At 39.9% G+C, this 21,956-nt stretch overlaps 5 protein-coding genes across 8 annotated transcripts; 4 read left to right on the forward strand and 1 right to left on the reverse strand.

Annotated features, from left to right (window-relative positions):
* Nucleotides 1-33: 33 nt before the first annotated feature.
* On the forward strand, nt 34-4,437 carry LOC122781558 (MAD2L1 binding protein). Its single transcript, XM_044045284.1, has 3 exons — nt 34-479; nt 2,133-2,413; nt 3,406-4,437. Exons 1-3 carry the CDS (start codon nt 59-61, stop codon nt 3,931-3,933), a joined length of 1,230 nt encoding a protein of 409 aa, XP_043901219.1. The 5' UTR covers nt 34-58; the 3' UTR covers nt 3,934-4,437.
* A 2,548-nt stretch (nt 4,438-6,985) lies between these two features.
* Nucleotides 6,986-9,463, forward strand: LOC122781639 (cystatin-C-like). The gene is made up of 3 exons (XM_044045486.1): nt 6,986-7,265; nt 8,540-8,650; nt 9,089-9,463. Exons 1-3 carry the CDS (start codon nt 7,062-7,064, stop codon nt 9,161-9,163), a joined length of 390 nt encoding a protein of 129 aa, XP_043901421.1. The 5' UTR covers nt 6,986-7,061; the 3' UTR covers nt 9,164-9,463.
* Nucleotides 9,464-9,698: 235 nt separating this feature from the next.
* LOC122781638 (glycine N-acyltransferase-like protein 3) lies at nt 9,699-20,079 on the forward strand. Of its 2 annotated transcripts, XM_044045484.1 has the most exons (6): nt 9,699-10,340; nt 10,416-10,523; nt 10,654-10,774; nt 11,537-11,669; nt 11,782-12,159; nt 19,477-20,079. In XM_044045484.1, the coding sequence occupies exons 1-6, from the start codon at nt 10,266-10,268 to the stop codon at nt 19,499-19,501; spliced, it is 840 nt and encodes a 279-aa protein (XP_043901419.1). In that variant the 5' UTR covers nt 9,699-10,265; the 3' UTR covers nt 19,502-20,079. The 2 variants fall into 2 exon arrangements, with proteins under 2 accessions (XP_043901419.1, XP_043901420.1); XM_044045485.1 differs by lacking the exon at nt 10,416-10,523 and having other exon boundaries at nt 9,701-10,340.
* On the reverse strand, nt 11,385-21,807 carry mgme1 (mitochondrial genome maintenance exonuclease 1). 3 transcript variants are annotated; one of them, XR_006361830.1, is made up of 6 exons: nt 21,112-21,807; nt 20,754-20,991; nt 20,536-20,668; nt 20,209-20,339; nt 19,676-19,863; nt 11,385-12,381 (listed from the first exon to the last, which is right to left on the reverse strand). XR_006361830.1 is itself a non-coding variant. In XM_044045482.1 (6 exons), the coding sequence occupies exons 1-5, from the start codon at nt 21,623-21,625 to the stop codon at nt 19,824-19,826; spliced, it is 1,056 nt and encodes a 351-aa protein (XP_043901417.1). In that variant the 5' UTR covers nt 21,626-21,807; the 3' UTR covers nt 19,499-19,693; nt 19,806-19,823. The 3 variants fall into 3 exon arrangements, 2 of the variants coding, with proteins under 2 accessions (XP_043901417.1, XP_043901415.1); XM_044045482.1 differs by lacking the exon at nt 11,385-12,381 and having other exon boundaries at nt 19,499-19,693; nt 19,806-19,863; XM_044045480.1 differs by lacking the exon at nt 11,385-12,381 and having other exon boundaries at nt 19,499-19,863.
* Nucleotides 17,206-20,079, forward strand: LOC122781637 (glycine-N-acyltransferase-like protein 3). Its single transcript, XM_044045483.1, has 5 exons — nt 17,206-18,025; nt 18,094-18,201; nt 18,332-18,452; nt 18,853-18,985; nt 19,099-20,079. The coding sequence occupies exons 1-5, from the start codon at nt 17,951-17,953 to the stop codon at nt 19,499-19,501; spliced, it is 840 nt and encodes a 279-aa protein (XP_043901418.1). The 5' UTR covers nt 17,206-17,950; the 3' UTR covers nt 19,502-20,079.
* Nucleotides 21,808-21,956: the final 149 nt, after the last annotated feature.

Here is a 21,956-nt window from a genome sequence, read left to right on the forward strand (position 1 = left end):
TTTTTCCGATTATTTCCGTGTAACTTGAACGCGGCATTGAAGCCAACCCACGTGTCCCATGATGCAGTGCGGCAGAGACGCAGCGGGGATATTCAAAACTATGGCAGAAGTCCACGAAGTATTTAAACTTACATCGAGCTTAGACGACTCGGGTAGTGCGTGCACTACTAAAAGTGTGGAACATGGCTTAAGTCGACGACTATCGTTTTCTTCAGAAAAGGACACGAGCGCTGAACAGGACTCGAGTACAACACGAACAGCTTTACAAAGTGTTCCCGACGACTCGCGTTCATGCCGAACTTCTGCGGAAATCGTCGAACAGCACTTGCCAACGGCCGCAAGCACGTTTATAGATGCGAAAAATGAATCGCCATCGAAAGACATATCCCGTAATTGTAGTTCAAATTCCCAGCAACAGAATGTAAACAGTAGCGAAGACAAGGAAAACGTCGCTACGCCCTCTTCAGTCATCACTGCAGGTAGGCCGTGGTAAGGGACAACCGCTGTGTGGATTATAAATATCTCTCACATGACTGGCATTTAACTGTTAGTTAAAGCTGGAAAATAATAATAATACTAATGAAAATAATAAAGTTAGGATGTTGGTGTCTGTAATTATATTTCTGGATAGTCAAATGTAGCAATTCAGTGTTTTAACGTCTTATCATAGTGAGTCTTATGGTAAGCCGTTAAAACATTTCCCCCAGCCAGGCAGCATCATGTCACCACTGCTAATGCTTGTACATAATATATAGCAAATCATTTAAACAAATTTTGACTGTTTGGAATTACTGTTACAGATATCTGTGACGTCATTTTGACGTACATTGTGTGCAGATTGTAGATATGTGTGACGTCATTCTTATTGGTCAAAACTAAAGTCTTAGATATCTGCAGGTTAATTTTGCCATTCATGTGTATGGGGTTTGTCAAATAGAGCTATACAATTGTGAATATCTCAGTGTTTCAGATATCAACAATGTCATGAAGACTACTCACAATTGGAGTTTGGGAAATCTACAACTTCTGACTATGTGAAACTCAATCCAAGATTTCTTGAACTTGAATTATGACTAGTCATATTGACATTCATTGTAGCTGAAGTGTAGATGTCTATAATGACAAATCTCATTCATGTAAATGCAAAAGTCACATCATTCTGACCAGTAAAAACTGTATTGTATTGATTGTATTGTATTGATGTATTGTATTGATAATCTGTAACTAGTTTGAAACTAGTAAGAATGACAGTAGTGATCTTTAGTGAATATCCTCTCTACCAATTAAATATTGTTGGTTTTTGACCAGATGTAGGCTTAGTGGTAGCCTTTCTCTTGTTGTGTTGGAGATGCAGACTTTCTCAGAAAGCATTTACTTTGATTCCATCAAAGAAAAAACATTCTCTCACTAAACTGTCATGTATTTTATAGAGTTATAAACCTTGATTGGCATCAGTGAATGGTTATATTATTAAGACATTATTTATAATCTAATTAAACCATTCTTATGAATTATGAATGTGTTAATTCATAAGAATGTATATGTACATGTTGCTCTTAATGCTGGGGAAAAAAAACATCTTCTGCACAGATGTACACATTACATGGAATTACTTAATCTGGGAAATCAAACCTCTCTATGTAATATAAAAATGTATTGCTACAAAGATATGTACACAGAAGAGATCACATGCTGACAGACCAACCAAGAACACTGAAATGCACTAGCAGAGTTCAAGTTTATACAATGTAGTAAAAGATAAAGGTCTATATTAGCAAGTCATGTCAGGATGAGTGAAAAGACTCAAGATGGCAGATAGCATCTTCTTACTTACTTGTACTTTATACACAATATTGGGCATTTTCAAATATGTATAAGTCACTATTTCCCTGACTCTACTTTTGTTTAATCAAAGTAGCTCTGTAATTCTTGCACAGCGGTTATATGTGAGGTTTAAACGAGGTAAAGCAGCCTTAAATACCGTGAAAAGCACTGTACAATCTATAATTTTATGATTATCATTTTGTTGGAAAACAGGCCTAAAGATTTCATTAACATTTAACTTTCTAAAATTGAGAGGAACAGGCCTGTTGTTTACTCTAACGACATTATTCCTGCTCCCGTTTGTACAGACATTATCCACGAGGACACTTCACGTGACAGCAGTTTGCAAGAATCTGATGAGATTGCCAATAAACAACACAGCAACACTGAGGACAATGACGCTGAGGTGGTGAAAAGAGCACAGGAGCAAGGCTGTGTGGATGTCGTCTTTCCTGGCACTGTAACCCAAGAAGGCTGCTGCCGCTTCGTCAGTGAGATCCTCAAGTGCATTCTCTATCAGCGGCAGCAGCTACCCATGACGTATGATCAGCTGCTGTATTCTCAACAGAAACGGCAATCCTCTGTGCAGGTGAACACGTTATTAGATGTGAAGTTTGCGTATGTGATAAGCCAAATTTTCATTATTGTTTTGATACTGCTGTATGTATGTATATGCATTTATACTTAGATTTATCATGGCAATCTTCATCTCAGGAATTGGAATGGAGCTGATCTTGGCTCTTTTTTTTTTTTAAACTGATAAGCAGTCAGCATCACCCCTACCCAGCTGTGGGTAGGGTGTGCCAACTACAGGGCTTACCATAAGTGCAAGCTGTCTGCTACTTTTATTAATAGTGAGCAGTTAACAGACAGAGCTGCCTTAGCTAAACCTCAGCCCTCCCTCTCCATCTTTCTCTGCCTGTGGTAACTTCAGATAGGAATGTTATTGATTTTACTGACTGACCATTTTTCTTAATTAGTGTTTTGTGCAGCTCTTTTATGTAGGCAAATGCAAGAATCAATTGTTTGTATGGGTGCTTGAAATCCTCAAAAGTGCTTGAATTTAAATGTGTTATTTTTGAAGTGCTTGAAAATGCTTGAAATATTTACTGTATTTCTTTCACAACAAATAGCTATCTGACTTAATACTTTGCATGTCAGATGGAGGACTAAAATAAGGTGGAGAGTCTAAACGAAAACTGCTCCAACTGGAGCTTGCCTGAATGGGTGACTGACAACCTATTATGGTTGTTTGTATCTTAATACCATCTCTTTTAATGTGGTTTAAAAGTAAAATAATCATATTGAGTACATATGCATTTGTTCAGTAAAAGTCTGATTTGCCACAGCTGTACGGTGCTGGAAAAGCATGAAAATGTATCTTGAGAATGCTTGAAATTTGACCTCAGAAAAGGTATATAAACACAAGTTTCAGATAATTTCTAGGTATCAGCAGATCCTCTGTAGTAAAAAGACTGCAGACATCCTTAATTATTATATTTATGTAACTGTGAGTTGGTGTGTGAAGTCAGACATGTAGATGGTATAACTAAAGGTGTGTGGCATATATTTTTTTTTCAGGACAAAGACACAGTGAATCGCAGGCTGGTGCAGTCTGCAGACATGGACGGGCGGAAGTGTCAGCAAACTCTACAGGATCTAGAGGAGGTGTTACAGCAGCTGGAGGTGCTTTTTTCTCTAAGCAGGGTACCCCGTGTGCTGTTCCTCATGGGTGGCTCCCTTGTCCTGCCCAAAGAACTGTATGAGATAAACATGGAGGCACTGGTTTTGGCAGGGGGAGATCAATGCCTACGGGTCTCTTCATGCTTAAGGCAACTGTTCCGCACACTTTTTGTGGCTGACCTTTTGTCTGACACCAGACCTGTTCGTTTAATGCCCACCACGGTCTTGGTGCTGGCTCACAGGGATTGCGGAGTCGGTTGGTTCCGTCCGAAACTGCAATTTAAAGTGCCGGCTTGTGTAAAGAAGCAAATTATTGCTCTGTCTACAGATCCCAGCTCCTGTAAGGAACCGAGAGCAGAGGTGTTGGACTGGCAGGATTATGTGTGGTTTCAGGCACCGTTGACCATCAAGGGATTCTGTAACTGACTCCAAGAGTTGGGGAGTGCACATTCTGGTATTAGAGCTCTCTATACAAAAATTCAATTTTAATGGTGGTTTAAATACATTTTTAAATGAGTTATGTATGTTTTATAGTTTAATTTTGTTTCTACTTGTGATTAAAACAATGTCAGCTCAAGCAACAGTGAGTTGACACAAGCAATGAAGTTTATTTTCTTATTTCCATCATCTTTTGAAATATTGAGAAAATATTTTCTCAAGAAGCCGTCGTCATTTGAGGTTAGGAAATGTATATTATTGTTTAAATTTATAGATAATGGTTTTTTTTATATATATATATATATATATATACATTTGTCCTTAGGGATCTCAAAGGGTTATTTAACAAAACAACACAGTGGTGAAATATATTTTTAATGAACATAACTTGAAAGGTTTGATGCATTGTATTGCTGTGTTTAATCTAATCTGTGGATTGTCAGTGTCATCTGTATGTATGTTTACATTTATTAAAACCTTCATATGAGTTCAGCAGTGTTGCAATTTCAGTGGCAGATAAAAGCAAAACAATGTGATGTGTGAACATTTCCTATTTGGGACACATTTGCAAATCAATAGTCGTGGAAAAAAGTACTGTAGTTACATGTCTCTTAGAGTGGATCAACGGCTTTTGAACTTCTCCACTTTTTTGGACAAGGTTACAAGTCAACAGCTGGGGGTCAAGTGACAGACATGTGATGGTTTACTTGTGAGATGAAAAGGCCGTCCGAGCCCTAGGGTGCACAAAGAAGAAAAGAGGAGCAGGAGGAGAAGAAGAAGAAGAAATCGCTATATAAAGGTAACATTATGCTGTTGTTTTTTATTATTATTATTATTTTTTAGGCCTTTTTGTGTGAAGACGTTTATGTGTGCTAACGTGCTACCTAGTTTGTTTAATGTGAAATGCACTGCATCGGCGCTGTATGTGTTTGTGATGAGAAGAATGTCAAAGTTAGTTCGTTCATTAGATTATGTGATGGTTTCTACACAGTTATTGTCTCTGCCTGTATGTCCGGTCTGATTCATTTCAGTTGCATGATCACGTCACTATGTTTGGTAGAGTTAAAAATTAATTTTATCATAGTCATTACTATTATTAACAACTGTGTGCCCATTGACACAGTTTCTGCTGCTGCTTAGTTCTCCTCTTACTGTACTTGTTTGATATTGGGCTGAAATTCAGTAGCCAAGTGAAGTGAATGTAAGCCGTGGCAGTTTTTTGTTGTTTTTTTGCTTGTACAGTAATAAGTTTATCTACTCTGTCTGTCTAGATGCACTCAAAAAATATTTATAGACACCCCAAACAGCTGCTGGAGAGGGGCCTTCTGATTAAACATCCACTTAAACACCACTGTCTGAAGCATGTAAGTTGTTGTTAGTGAATGGTACTTAAAATTAATGCAGTGGTGTGACTGTATGGATGTATTGTGATTGAATACAGCTACAAGTCTGGTGTCATGCAGCAGCAGCAGCACTACCCACACCACCCATCTCTGAAAGTCAGCATGAAACAGGTGAGTTCTGTAATTGCATGTTACAGCTGCGGTTTCATTACTGAACAATATTACTGTTATTTGTAATGTATGCTTCAGATGTGTGTTTACTGCCTGATGTCCTGTAATTTGTAAATCATTGTGACTTTACTAATACTGAAGGATTAATATGTAATATCGGCCTTCTTTGGAAGTGTAGGAATTCATATTAATGCCTACTGTGTGCCTACATATAATTCCTGACCTAAAAAAAAATACTCACGACCATCATAAATTGAAAACATTCAGACTTTTGACAGCATGAGAGCTTGGTCTTTGGTAAAAAATCTCACAAGCTCTCTTTGTTTAAGCACATGGACTTTGTCACTTCTGTTGTGTAGTTAATACTTGTTTACACAAACCTTGTTTACTATTTCTCCATATCATTTCAATCAGGGTGACCCATAACATCATAAACTCCCTGCACAGTTTATACTATTAAAAGTTAAACTATATCAAACCCTATGTCAAATATTACTATTATTTTTTGTTGGATATAATTCAACTCTTAATTTCTCATAAAAGCTTTGACTAATGCATAGTTTGTGATTGCAGCAGTGTCATTTTCTGGTTCAGTATGAGTGAGTTCTGACATGTGAGAACCATGTAGTAGACCAACAGGGATTGAATGCCATTTTTTACATAATCATGCATATGAGGAGACCTTTCATCCTTCAGTTTTATTTAATTTAAGTATACATTCATGGTTACAGATGTAGATGTTTTTCTTGTTACAAAATGCTGATTATTTACTCAAGTCCAAAGGAATATGTAGTGATAGTGTCATTGGGGTTTGTGTCATTTTCTTTAGTGCACTTTGACCACTGCAAACACAGCAAAACCATGTTGCTTACTGGGGTGGGGTTATATCAGTACTTTGAGTTATTGTTGAATCACTACCACCTGCTTTTTGTTGTCGAACTCATGTCTCTAGGAAGCCACTTTTCTGCGAAAAGTAGAGCAGAACATGTATTGAAAGTTATTGCTCAGAGGACCCCCTTCAATCAATATAATCATGGAGGTCCATGCTGCAGAAAGACTGAAAAACTAGGTTCTTTGAGCGCTGTCAAATACAAACAGAGAGTTATTTATGCTGACTCCTCAACATGCACTTGTTTCTCATAATCTGCTGGTAAATTTCATCCATTTTCTTTACTGTGTAACTGTGTTGAGGTTTTTATATCTGCTGCTGCCCATATTGGCCAGGACTCCCTTGAAAAAGAGGTTCTTCTGGTTAAATAAAGGTTAAAGACAATTTATTTGTGGCACCTGCTGTAAACTATAGAATTGCATGACGTTTTGTTATGATAGAATGTTGTTATTGTATTAAAACAAAGTGGAGTTAGATCACACGTCACAGACGTGTCTGTGGTCTACTTTACTCTAATCTCATCCAATCTAAACCGTGTAATATGAGCGCTGGATATGTCAACCCTCCTTGATATCGCGGCTACGTAATCACGGTCGGTGGTTTAATCCCACCCCCCGTGTACGTAACGGCTGTGACGTCGCTGTTTATAACTGGTCAAGGCTAACAAACGGGAGGTTGTTGATCTGTTGTTTGGACCTGACAGCGACAGAAACATGAAGTGTCAAGCCATATTTCCCGTTTTTGCGGTTCTTCTCGCCGTTGGGCTCGCTCAGAGAATGGTCGGGGGCCGCGTAGACGCTGATATGAATGATGCCGCTGTACAGGACGCCCTGCAGTTCGCCGTGCTCAAACACAACGAAGGCAGCAACGACGCGTACCTCAGCCAAGTGGCGAGTATGGTCCGTGTTCAGAAACAGGTTAGTAACGGTTACCGTTGACTAGTCGATTCCCGAAACGTTTGTGTTTTAAAACGTGCTTCCGTGGTTAATACAAGAGTGTAACATATGCCCTCAGTGTCGACAGAGTGTATGGTAGTGGTTCTCAAAATCACTTTCAAAGAAAAAGATCTAGGCTTCAATTCTGTAGGCCAAACTTCCACAAAAACAGTGGTCAAATCTCTCTAACAACACCCCCGCCCAGATGAGTAATCAAGCAACAATGCAGCATTCACCGTAATGCTGAGCAAAACCCGGACGAGAACCAGCACTGCAGTAGTTGAAGTAAACGGATGAGATTTGAAATGAAAACATTTTCAGTTTCCGACCACTTTGTCCGTGGTCTAAATGAATAATGTACCGTAGGCTCCTTTATGTCGATTCTACGCAAACGGTACAGACCAGACCAAGTAGTCATATTTCCGCTTTTGAAAATAAAATAAAATCCTATAGAAAGCATTTGTAAACAACGTACTGAAAAGAAAAATGTCAAGATATACATCAAAACAAATGAGTAAAGTGCATTGTGTCTATTTTATAGTCGACCTATAGTCTTTCCTCTTGTTTTTATGTTCTTCCTGTTGCACATTTCTTTGCGTATATTTAATTCTCATTGAATATTCCTGTTTTTCTTCCATCGCTACCTTTTTGTGATTAATGGCTGCTGTCACACTGCCAATGTGGGACGAATGTAGTAATCTCACCTTGGCTCATTTTATTTATTTATTTTAATTATTAACTAATTATTCAATTACTTCACAACAAAACTGAGGTTTTTTTGTCTATCTTTGAAAGTGCACATTTTTTATTAGTAGTTTATGATTTCAGATTTATTGAGGCTCAAATTTCCCTTTTTGCAACAGAAATTAGAATATTTGTCTATCTTTGACATCTTTTATTAGTATATTTCTCTGTAGTTTTAGAGTAATCCAGGGTCAAAGTTCACTTTTATCAACACAAATTACGTTTAATCATCCATCTTTGAAGTGTTCTTTCTAAAAAGAATAAACTCAAGTCTTGACGTCAGCTCACAGAAGGAAAACGAGAAGTTGAAAGTGTCCAACTTGATAGCAGCTGCTAGCAGATCCCTTTGACAGTTTGCACCTGTATTCTACCCTGTTTTTTTATTTCCCCATAAGTTTTTATCAGTCATATCATTACACAGTTCATTGAAAGTGAAACCTAATGGAATGTCATGAAATTGAGGTTTACCTTGTTCACCATTTCCTTTATTTCTCACTCACTTCTCCATTCAGGTTGTCTCTGGAGTCAATTACTTCATCACTGTGAGAATGGCGAGGACCAACTGCACAAAGAACAACACAAATGAAGTGTGTGCCATCCACCAGGACCCTGCTTTGGCTCGGGTAATACTTTGACTGCTGAGTCCACTCATTTTATTTTATATTAGTAGTTAGTGGACACTAGACTAGATAGTCTGTATTTTTTTTAACACCCATAGAGTATACTTTGTATTTTCAGGTGTGAAACAACTGCATACCTCCCCCTCTTTGAAACCTTGCACTTTCTTACTGTTTCCATAGAGAATCAAAGGGAATATGCTTGCAACCATCAAATATCAATAACACCATATCCACTATAAAATGTTCTTCTTGAGAAGAGATTAAATGTATTTTTGATGAAAATAATGAGATGCGTCACATATACCCAACAATTATCTTAACAAAGTCAACATTATTTTGTATCGTTTTGATATAATAGTTTATTACTGCTAATATCAATGGTGGCGTTGTCACTCTGACCTTTTATTCTAAACTTTTCCTTTTCTGAACCCTTCTTTTCAGCCTTACACGTGCACATTTACTGTGTGGAGTCAACCGTGGGTGGATAAAATGGTGCTGTTAAAACAGGAATGCTAGTCACAGAAAGACATGGAGGATCGAAAGTGTTGTCATTGTTTGCTGTGTAACCATAGTCCAGAAATGCATACTCAAGTATTAACATCTTTTGAAAGCTTCATTATTTACTACTGCACTAACCTATGCGGTATGGCCAAATAGAGCTCCATACTGTACATTTTACATGAAATTGTTTATTATGAACTACATTCTGCCTAATAGAAATTAAAAATAAAGCTGCTTATGAACCTCATTTAATGCATTTACATTTTATTTTGATTTTGCTGACCTTCCACTGCTAAATAAAGGTATTAAAACATATTTTGGTGTTTGTGATGATGGCTAGCAAATGTTCAGGGGTTTTGTCATTGTAAATTAATGTTTGTTTTTTTAATTTTACAAATGACAAGTATATTGATAATCTTTCTCTTGGTGCTTTGGCGATGCAGATTATTTTTCAAAACGTTTGAATTGGTTGCTTTTGCTGTAATTTCCCTACATTTTACATATCGTACTCATCGTAAAATGATTGAAAAAAAAGTAGTGACTGAACTTCACAATGTGTTTTTAATGTTCTGCTACCACTTTCCACTTTTTTTTCAACCGGGAAGTAGCTTGCAAGCAGGTTGAGGCCTGAATAGACTGGAGTTATGGTGTACATAATATCAAGCCAAAAACTATTTCAACATCTTCAAAAGAATATCACAGGAGATATTCAAATCAGTGGCATCAGAATGAAGCGGACACAGCCACAAAGTGGGGATGAGTCACATGATGACATTAGAGGGCGTAAACAAAAAGTACTTGAACTGGATCTTTGGGGTGATTTCGGGACAGGGAAGGGCGTCAGTAACCACGCTACTACCTCCAATTAATAACTGCGCGTACTCACACTTGTACCACCCAATACAAAACAAACTTGTCTTGTGAACCTGTCCTCATACAGTATCACAGAAGACGACAACTGCATTTTGATCAGCACAACTGGGTTGTTTTTTCCAGTTTCAAGGTCTTAGAAGTTACCACAATCCAAAGTGGATATCATTTATTTTTGACTGAAGAAGCCAGGACTTTGGACCTACGTGTGAAAACCAGCCATTCAGTCAAGTTCCACCAACTAAACATGAAGATCCTTAACAAAAACAAACTGGAGATTGCAGAAGGAGTTCTGTTCAAACATCTACCTCAGAGTTATAGGGTATGTAAACTTGCATGTATTTATACTACATCTGCAGCCCACATTTTGAATTTAGATTGTTGTTGTTTTTTTTAGGTCTATGGATACCTTTATAATATAAACAGGAACAAACCAACTACACAGGAGGTAGTTGTTGATTCATGGCCCAAGTTTAAAGTCATCATTTGCCGACCTGACCCTAAGGTGAGTTCATCTCACCAGAAATAATCTAAATACATCGTAGCACCACCAGACTGAAATGTCTATATTCCACATGATTGCATTTACCTTTCTTTTCCATGACACATGAGTTTGGTTTGTTCTTACTTCACAGATCAAAGGTGTCCTGGAGTCCAGGAAAAGGGTGGCATGCTACAGCACTGAGGAGCAGGCTTTAAGAAAAATGCTGATGGACGATAATGTAATAGACTGGAGTTTGGATTTCATGACAGGAGGTGAGAGCACTGCATTACATTACATTACATTACATGTCATTTAGCAGACGCTTTTATCCAAAGCGACTTACAATGGAATCAAGTACAATTAGCCAGGGGTGGAATCGAACTTGCGACCATGATGTCTTTGGTACACAAGGTAGGGTCTTAACCACTGAGCCACTCCACCCCACTGCCTTCTGTGATGATGTGCTTTATTAATTAGTCACGACAGAACTCTGTGTTGCAATATCCTCTATTATGCAATTATTATTGCAGTTTGATCAAATGAAGAATACATTACATTACATGTCATTTAGCAGACACTTTTATCCAAAGCGACTTACAAGGGAATTGAGTACAACCTGCCAGGGGTGGAGTTGAACTTGCCACCATGAAGTGTTTGCACACAGGGTCTTAACCACAGGCGGTCTTAACCACTGAGTCACTCCACCCCCAGAATACTTTATTAACCCCACTGTACAGTGTGACAGAGACAAAAACAGCACACACAATACACTGTGCATAAATAGTTATTGTACTTCAATACATTTTTGAGTCATGTGTGGAACCACTTTGCCTCATTATTGTTGTAGTTTCTACATTACAAAAACGGAAATCTACAACTTTGACAGTCTTAAAAACACATTTATTATCACAGTAAGAATATGCCACAAGCATGTTTAAGTTTTTTCTGTAGTGGATACTTTCACTTTTGTTATTTGAAGTATATTTAGCTCATAATATGGTACATGGTTTCAAATCTTTCTTTTTTTACTTCAGGATTTGACTTGTCCCAAATACCCATACTTAAAGAAGTGTCTTCTGTGAGAGATGTTAAGTTTAGATACAAGTCTGTGGGTCGCCTTGTGTATTTGGCAGACAGCAGCCATCTTCTCACACCAACAGTTGATAAGTACGCTCTTAAAACTTCAGTATACTTTAAAGATTTTTCACTTAAATCTGTATATGAAAGTAGAAGTTTTCCTAATCAGTTAATGCTATCATAAATTTCTCTTTCCCTGCAGTGATCTTGAATCAAGGATTTCCTCCCTTGACATTTCCCATGTTGACTTGGTGAATAAAACATGGAAGTTTGGAGGGAATGAGCAGAGTTACAACACCGTTAAACATTTCATTAGCAATTATCCGTCGTACTGCATCACTGACGGACAAGATCAGCCGGTGTCCTGGATTCTGTTGTACGAGTACTGTGCCATGGGCCTGTTGTACACTGTGCCAGAGCACAGAGGGAAAGGGTATGCCAAAGTTCTTGTCAGCACTATGGCAAAAAGACTCCGTGCTGAGGGCCACCCAGTCTTCTGCTTTATCGAGGAAGACAACATCATTTCCTACAGGCTCTTTAAAAACCTTGGCTTCACTGAGGATCCCTCATACAGGGCAGGGTGGATTCAATTCAATTACTAGGAATGTGTAGCTGATATTTGGGTATGTCATGTAAAAGGTTGATCACCACTACTGATATTTTAAAGACATTTTAATCTTGAGCATAAGGTATATCACCTGGGGACTGTGGCACGTGTGTAGTTATATAATCCATGCTTGGGATTTTGACTTGAGTTTTAGTATTGGGCACCTCCATCTTCTCCTGGATCCTCGTGTAGCACCTCACCAAGGTCCACCACAGGAAATTCAAATGGCACATCCTCCTCATCCACTTTATGATCCTGTAAAGCCATCCAGCTCCAGAGCGATGGGATTTACACTGGACCTCTAAGGGTGTTCAGATAATCAGATAAAATGCAAGCAGACAATACTTAATAATAAAAAAATAATAATAATTGTCATAGTCCAACTAAAACAGAGTTCCCGCCAGGAGATAAAGTAAGAAGCTGGTACACAGAAGAATTAGACAACAGCGACAGAAACAAGTCTAAAGTAAGGCTGTTTTTTTTTTCTAAATGGAGAGGAGACCAATTTTATCGATGGTAGGAAGAATGGATTATGGAGTACATACAGTATTTCAATAGTTTTGTAATGGTTGATTGAAAAGAAACAAAAAAAAAAAATTCAATATCTTTTCTCTAGAAGAAATCTCTCTTCTTTCAAAGCAGTGGCATCAGAATTAAGTGCCACAAAATGGCCCTTTTTACCCTATGGTCCTGGGCGGAGTCATCGCGGCTGCATGAAACTGAGTCAACTGCGGTGACTTCGTTTTACACGCGACACACACACACACTTTCATGAGGCAGAAAACATCAGATGGACTGCAGAGAAGAGGAAGTAGATATTTAAATGAATGGGTCAAATGTCACAATTTTATTTCACACTTTACACTAGTTCAAACAATAATGTATAAGCTTTATGTTTGTAGTAGTATTTACTGTATATTTATGTAATTAGTTATGGTATATTGTAGTTGCTTTATATTTCTACTTTATCTTTTTTTGACATGTTATCTGTTTTCATATTCATAATTCAGTTTTGTTTTCAAATAAAGTATCTTGCCAACATCACCGTGGCTGTATTTACCTGAGAGGGTTTTTAATAATAATAAAAATTAAACAATCAAATGTTATCAAATGTCACATGATAATAAGCTGAGATGTACAAAAAAAATATATACTTTTAGGCCCACCATAAGTCAAACTGTAGCATAATATTTGGAAACTAGTATTTCATTTGCACTGTGAAATATGTCAGCCTTTTTTCTTGATTACCGGCTTAACATTGTGTTACTTTATTCATAAAATATGCTGCATGATTCATCTATCGTTAGCCAGTTTTCCTCTCCGAAGGGGTCTCTCTAAGCCTTTGGACCACCTGTAACAGTGGTGGGACATTTACAGATTAATGGATTTGTCTGCTTTATACAAGTATATGACATTACATTGTGTCCTTCAGGGTTTCTGCAGGTTTTAGAATGTTCAATTTCAGACCAATTTAAGAAAAAATACTATTACTATTCTGACAGCAAATTTAAGAGAAACAAAGGTCTATCATTCTGAGATTAGTCATACAGTACATCTGTGAGAAGTGAGCGTTTTTTCCTAAATGTAACACTAGCTAGGTGTACTAATTCTGACTCCAACTACAATCAATGTCACACATCTACTGATTAGTGTTGGTGACCGACGGGAGGTCTTCTTTTGTCCCTCTGATGCTCCCTTTTTAACAAATTTCAGTTGCCATGCCAGATACCCACTACCATCTTCTGCATTGTAAAAATTCTCCTAAAGTAAAGACAATGTTATTCAGTTTTGAAAGAGCAGGGTAAAATGTCTGTGGAATCCCAAATATTAGGGTTGGGCAACTGATTACATGTCAGGAAGTTCCCCAACCAGAAGCCCTGGGTAAACACTCAGGTACGAAGCATGCTGCGTGCTCGCTCCACTGCATTTAAATCAGGCAGCGAAGCTGAGTACAAAACTGCCAAGTACAGACTGAGACACGCCATCACAGCGGCAAAGAGGCAGTACAGAGAGAAGCTGGACAGCTTCTATTCCACTGCTGACTCTGGGCGGATGTGGAGGGGCCTGCAGCACATCACAGACCACAAGACCACCACCAGCACCATCAGTTCCACAGACAACCTGCCAGACGACCTCAACACTTTCTACACCCGCTTTGAGGCTACAACAAACAACACAGGGACACACACACACACCTGGACCACTGGACCCCCCTCACCACCACCAACAGTCTCTTCAGGTCAGGTCCACAAAGTCCTGAAGAAAATCAACCCCCACAAGGCAGCAGGACCAGACAACATTCCTGGCCGTGCACTCAGAGCATGTGCTAACGAGCTGGCTGATGTCTTCACATCCATATTCAACCTCTCCCTAAACCAGAGCACCGTTCCCTCCTGCTTCAAAACAACAACCATCGTCCCCCTCCCCAAGAAGAGCCCACCCACTTGCCTGAATGACTACAGACCAGTAGCACTCACTCCTATCATAATGAAGTGTTTCGAGAGAGTGGTGCTGGCGCACATTCAGAGCAGCATCCCGGATTCACTGGACCCCCTGCAGTACGCCTACCGACCCAACAGGTCCACCACCGACGCCATCACAGCTGTCCTCCACCACTCCCTGTCCCACCTGGAAAACAAGGAGTCCTACATCAGGATACTCTTTGTAGACTACAGCTCCGCCTTCAACACGGTCATCCCCTACAAACTCACCCACAAGCTGTCCACCCTTGGCATTCACCCCACCCTCTGCGACTGGCTCCTTGACTTCCTGACTGGCAGACCACAGACTGTCAGGATTGGCAATAAAACATCAGCCAGCATCATCACAAACATTGGCACTCCACAAGGATGTGTCCTCAGCCCCATCCTCTACACCCTGTTCACACATGACTGTGTCGCCTCCCATAAAGACAACATCATCCTGAAGTTTGCTGACGACACTGCAGTGATAGGATGCATCACTGCGGCGGACGAAGCGGCCTACAGGACGGAGGTGGACAGTCTGGTTTCTTGGTGCGAGGACAACAACCTCACCCTAAACACAGACAAGACGAAGGAGATGATAGTGGACATGAGGAAGGAGAGGAGACCTCACCAACCACTGTTTATCCGGGATCTTGAAGTGGAGCGGGTGAGCAGCTTTAAGTACCTCGGGGTCCACATCACTGAGGACTTCACATGGACCACCAACACAACACAGCTGCTCAAGAAAGCACAGCAACGGTTGTATTTTCTGAGGAGGCTGAGAAAGTTTGGCATGTCGACAAAGATCCTCAGCAACTTCTACAGCTGTGTCGTGGAGAGCAGTCTGACCAACTGTATCAGCGTGTGGTACGGCAGCACTACAGCCATGGACCGCAAACGCCTGCAGAGAGTGGTAAAGACAGCTGAGAGGATCACCAGGTCCCCACTGCCCTCACTGCACAGCATCTACCACCGCAGAGTCCACAGGAGAGCTGCCACCATCATCAAAGACAGCACCCACCCACAACATGGACTGTTTACACTCCTGCCCTCAGGACGGAGGTACAGGAGTGCCAAATGCAGGACAACCCGTCTAAAGAACTCTTTTTACCCCACTGCCATCAGAATCCTCAACAGCTGAACGGGACTACAATAATCCTGTCACCTGGTTACACTGTCACTTTAATCTGTTACCGTCACTTTAAACCCTGAAACATGTCACTTTAAATCTGTTAAATTGCACAACCAGTGTTCACTTTATGTACAGTTCTTATTTCTTGTTTATATGCATATGTTTACACTTATTTTATGCATATATGTTATGTTAGTTTTTTTTGTAATACTCTTATTCCTTGTATATATGCATATGTTTACACTTATTTTATGCATATATGTTATTTTAGTTTATTTGTAATATTTATATTTTTCTTATGTATATTTATACTTTTTTTTCTACAAAAGCATCTCTTTTTCTACTTTATGCTGGTGTTTTGTGAGTGGACAGCAAAGTAAGAATTTCATTGTACAGGGAAACGTGTTTCTTTACTGTGCATATGACAATAAACACTTTGAATCTTGAATCTTGAATCTGATTAGTTGCCAATTATAATTATTGAATCAGTGGTGAACGGATGAGTGCAACTACTTGTAACCACAGTGAACACACCCACAGTGACACACCCATCACCCAGATGTCATTGAAGTATGCACACACCACTCAAGGTTACTACTATGCAGGAAACTTGCAAAGATGGCTCCTACAATTACCACCAGATTAGATCTTATAGGAGAGATGGCATACTGTAAATGATGGGTGCAGAGATGTTAACAGATCTTTAATTGAATTAAAACATCATCCAACAACAGTATGTGGACGATTTAAATATTCACATTCTGCGAAAAAGGAAAAAAGATTTACAGAGAAGTGAGGAGTAAATAAATTTAGTAATGTACTTACATAGCTCAAATTGCTCCTAGGATCAGCCAGATATGGGAAATTTCACTGCATAGTCTTCTTTAATATGCCTTGGAGGACTTGTCCTACACACACACACACTTAACTGCATGTACTGAGATTCAAATCTGCAAAAACAGGGATGTTGAACTGCACTAAGTCAAGTTAAAATATAGTGAAGCTAAAATGATACAACATACCCATGTTCACTTGTCATATGTGCATGAGTCATCAGAGTCCCTCTCAGGTTGCATCTCCACTACAATTAAAAAGTAGGCTACCTACTCACCGTGGGCGGAGTCATCGCTGCACTGCTGCGTGACACTGCGGTGACTTCGTTTTATACGCGACACACACACACACAGACGAGTGACGCGTGACTTGTGACTTTACACCAGACTCCTTTTTGATCAACCTACGTTTTTAGGATTGTTAAGTAGTTTTAACTTATCTACAGTTCGGCACCGTTCGGCTTGATTTCTGTCCACAAGTCTCCGGAGTACAGACTCCTACTCCACAGACTAGGGTATGTGATGCCGCTCGCGATCGACGGTGATTTCCCTGGTAGTTGTTGGAAATTAACCCACGTTTTTAGGATTGTTGAGTAGTTTAAACCCGATCTACAGTTCGGCACTGTTCGGCTTGATTTGTGACGTCTATTTCTGTGACACTCTGGCCAATCATCGCACAGTACCCACTCACGCTTTTGGAACCTCGCCTGAGCAGGGCATCCATGGAGCAGGTACCAAAAATAGTACCTTGTACCAGTAACTATGCTAGTGGAAACGCTATTTAAACCGTGCTGAGGTGAGGCGAGACGAGTAGAGCCGGTGGAAATACGCTTCCACTGGAGTTATTAGCAAAGGAGTTGCTTGCAGAAGAGCTTCACGAATCTAGCAATCCTATTTTTCCTGTGCAGCTGGATTTTGCTGGTCCAGCCAGCTGTGACACCAGTTTATTCTGACTGGGTGACCCATTTCCACCGGCTCTACTTGCCTCGCCTCGCCACGGCACGGTTTGGGTAAACCAACTAAACCAGCCTAAGACTAGCTATAACCACCAACCATCTTAAGCTGTCTTTTTCAGCAGGTACTAGCTACTAGTAATATAATAATATCCCTGGGCACCAAAACATCCGTGACGCACAAGAGACAAGGCGTGTGATATCGTTGTGGCAGCAACGGGTGCAGGAGTGGCCCCGCAGCCGCCTATATAATTACAAGACAGTACTAAAGAAACTTCTATGGTCAGACGACATTTTGATGAGCACAGATAACGGAAGAAGCCCGGACTTTGGACCCCACGTGTGAAAACCAGCCAGTCAGTCAAGTTCCACCAACTAAACATGAAGATCCTTAACAAAAACGAGCTGGAGATTGCAGAAGGAGTTCTGTTCAAGCATCTACCTCAGAGTTATAAGGTATTTAAACTTGCACGTATTTATGCTACACCTGTAACCCACTGCAGCCCGAATTTTGTTGTTTTTAGGTCTACGGATACCTTTATAATATAAACAGGAACAAACCAACTACACAGGAGGTAGTTGTTGATTCATGGCCCAAGTTTAAAGTCATCATTTGCCGACCTGACCTTAAGGTGAGTTCATCTCACCAGAAATACTCTAAATACATCGTAGCACCACCAGACTGAAATGTCTATATTCCACATGATTGCATTTACCTTTCTTTTCCATGACACATGAGTTTGGTTTGTTCTTACTTCACAGATCAAAGGTGTCCTGGAGTCCAGGAAAAGGGTGGCATGCTACGGCACTGAGGAGCAGGCTTTAAGAAAAATGCTGATGGACGATAATGTAATAGACTGGAGTTTGGATTTCATGACAGGAGGTGAGAGCACTGCCTTCTGTGATGACGTGCTTTATTATTTAGTCACGACAGAACTCTGTGGTGTAATATCCTCTATTATGCAGTTCGATCAAATGAAGAATACTTTATTAACCCCACCATACAGTGTGACAGAGACAAAAAGAGCACACAAAATACACTGTGCATAAATAGTTACTGTACTTCAATACATTTCTCAGTTATGTGTTGAACCACTTTGCCTCATTATTGTTGTAGTTTCTACATTACAAATGGAATTCTACAACTCTGACAATCTTAAAAAAAAACAACAACATCACAGTACGAATATGTCACAAGCAACATGTTTATGTTTTTTCAGCAGTGGATACTTTCACTTTTGCTATTTGAAGTATGTTTTCAAATCTTTCTTTTTTTACTTCAGGATTTGACTTGTCCCAAGCACCCATACTTAAAGAAGTGTCTTCTGTGAGAGATGTTAAGTTTAGATACATGTGTGCGGTTCACCTCGTGTATTTGGCAGACAGCAGCCATCTTCTCACACCAACAGTTGATAAGTACGCTCTTAAAACTTCAGTGTACTTCAGAAGATTTTTCACTTAAATCTGTATATGAAAGTAGAAGTTTTCCAAATCAAGTAATGCTATCATAAATGTCTCTTTCCCTGCAGTGATCTTGAATCAAGGATTTCCTCCCTTGACATTTCCCATGTTGACTTGGTGAATAAAACATGGAAGTTTGGAGGGAATGAGCAGAGTTACAACACCGTTAAACATTTCATTAGCAATTATCCGTCGTACTGCATCACTGACGGACAAGATCAGCCGGTGTCCTGGATTCTGTTGTACGAGTACTGTGCCATGGGCCTGTTGTACACTGTGCCAGAGCACAGAGGGAAAGGGTATGCCAAAGTTCTTGTCAGCACTATGGCAAAAAGACTCCGTGCTGAGGGCCACCCAGTCTTCTGCTTCATCGAGGAAGACAACATCATTTCCTACAGGCTCTTTAAAAACCTTGGCTTCACTGAGGATCCCTCATACAGGGCAGGGTGGATTCATTTCAATTACAACTGATTTTGTAACTATTTTAATGATTTTAAAGATATTGTAAGGCAATTGTAATCTTGATCATAAGGTATATCACCTGGGGACTGTGGCACGTGTGTAGTTATATAATCCATGCTTGGGATTTTGACTTGAGTTTTAGTATTGGGCACCTCCATCTTCTCCTGGATCCTCGTGTAGCACCTCACCATAATAATTTATCTTTTGTAGCACAGAAAAGGGGCGAGATAAGTGTTGACATCCTACAGCATGGTAAGCATAGTTATACTGTATTTTTCCTTTGGGTTCAGAGCCTTCTTTGATATGTACTTACAGAACTCTCTTCAACATCTCATTTCTTTTGCGAGAAGGCACTTGACACGTGACTGGAACTGTAATGACAAGATGAATTCATAATGCAAATATTGTGCCCATTTAACAGATTTCAAGACTGTCCAGGCTGTTCTGGTGCTTGTTGTAACTTACATTGAATTTGTAAATTGTAATACTGATGATTTTAATTAATAATATTACAGTACAGTAATTCAAATGTTCTACCTGGCTTGATGGCTGTTCATTTGAATTAAAAATCCCTCTTGATTCACCAATTACTAATCAACTATACGTTTAATTTTCAGATTAATCCACGTGAAATGGTATGAATGCATTTTGATGTGAGTCAACAGAACATACAGTATTTAAAGGAAGGGGAAAAAAATATTCTCTGATGGGTTTACCTCAGTTCTGTAAACTTCTCAAGACGTTGCAACCAAATGTTCCAGTACTGCAGCATCAGCTCTGAGCTCAACTTATGAGCGTGTGCTGGTGAGCCATCCTTATAGGCCACTACAATGAGTCCATGTTCAACCTGCAGGAGGAACCAATCGGTGGCACATGAAATTTTACCTGTTAGTCTGACATACGCTGATCACAAAGATAAATGATTTTATATTCTTCCAATATTCTATAAACTGTACTTTAAATCATAAATCTGGTGGATGGATGGAACAACAACAATGGGTGAAAATCTGGAAATGTAAGATCAGTGCATCGCAATAGAACACCTGGTATTTGTAGTTGCCGTCGTTGTTCAGAGCCCCAGCATAGGCTGCCACTTGAATGGGGTTGTCGTACGTGTTGCTCAGGAATGGCTTTGGCTTTTCTGACGTCTTCCAGTCAATAACACAAAGTACACCTCTGCGGGTAACGAAAAACAACTGTAGTGAAGATAGTGGGACAAGAACACAGTCAATTTGTGTCTGCAAAATGACTGTTTACGTACCTGTAGCGAGCAACACAATCCACAATTCCCAGATACTTTAAGGTGTCATGTTGTACAGTGCTTTCAATAGCTCTCACAGCACTAACATCTTCCAGTATGTGAGAGATGCTCTCCACGTAACCCTGAATTTCAGGAGGAAGCTCTAGTGTGTCCGAAGCATATTCGTCCTTCTGTGTTGCATCTGACATCAGAATGTCATCCAGTGCTGTATGGAAACGTTTCCCTTGCCTAAATAAGTCTGTTTGGAAACATGGATTTTAGGTCAACTATGTAATAAAAAGGAAACCAAACCTCATGATTAGGATCAGACACACAAAAACAACACTTAACCTGTACTGGTATAAGTTAATACACTTACTTTGACTGTACTCCTTGAAGCCATCTTCTCCAAGTTCCGCAATCATTTTCTTCTTCCATCTCTCCAGATAAAAGATCTGTTCCGAGGAAAGCGTCTGCTGAAGAACACGCGTCACACTCGGTATGGAAGCCCTGTCTTGACCCCTTTTTAGAATGATCCGTAGTGGAGGTGCTGACTCTGCCTCGTCTGTTTCTTCAGTCTTTTCATGAAGCAAGAACGGATGGAGGGATTTAGGTTCCCTCATCTCGGACACTGTGGGGGGTATATGAGCCTTGACTATGCGTCCATAGATGTGCTCATCTTCCGCAAGTAGAGTCTCTGGAGTTTGGGAGCTGACTTTGGAGGACATGACCGACTTTACGAGAGAGGAGTACCGCTCACTGTCTACTAAACTGTATGAGCTGCGTCTTTTTGGGGAGCTTAGGTATCGGCAGACAGAGAAGTTTCTCATAGGGAGGGAGGTGCACTGGTACATGATGGCAACTACAGACGTCACATGATTACGAATAAACATTCTGTCGACCTTCACACGATAAACGCCTAAAGACGATAACTTAATGTGGAGGTTTATACAGTTAAATACATATAAACAGCTATTTCAAAGTTTTTGACGTTGGTACTTGCCCCAACATGTTCCTGAGTCACTGAACCACACAAACGCGCCTGTTTCTAAACGACGCGCCTCCGGTGTTGCACTAACTTCCGGACGTGGGAGTTTCTCGATGCAGTGTATCACTGAAATACAGCCGTAGTCCTCAACTTGGCGGCGGTACTTACGGTTTCGTTCTGTCTGTTTTTGTCTTTATTCAGCTTTCATTAAAATGACAAACAATGACACACAAGTG

The sequence above is a fragment of the Solea senegalensis genome, linkage group LG15, assembly GCF_019176455.1.
Source record: "Solea senegalensis isolate Sse05_10M linkage group LG15, IFAPA_SoseM_1, whole genome shotgun sequence".
Lineage (NCBI taxonomy): Eukaryota > Metazoa > Chordata > Actinopteri > Pleuronectiformes > Soleidae > Solea > Solea senegalensis.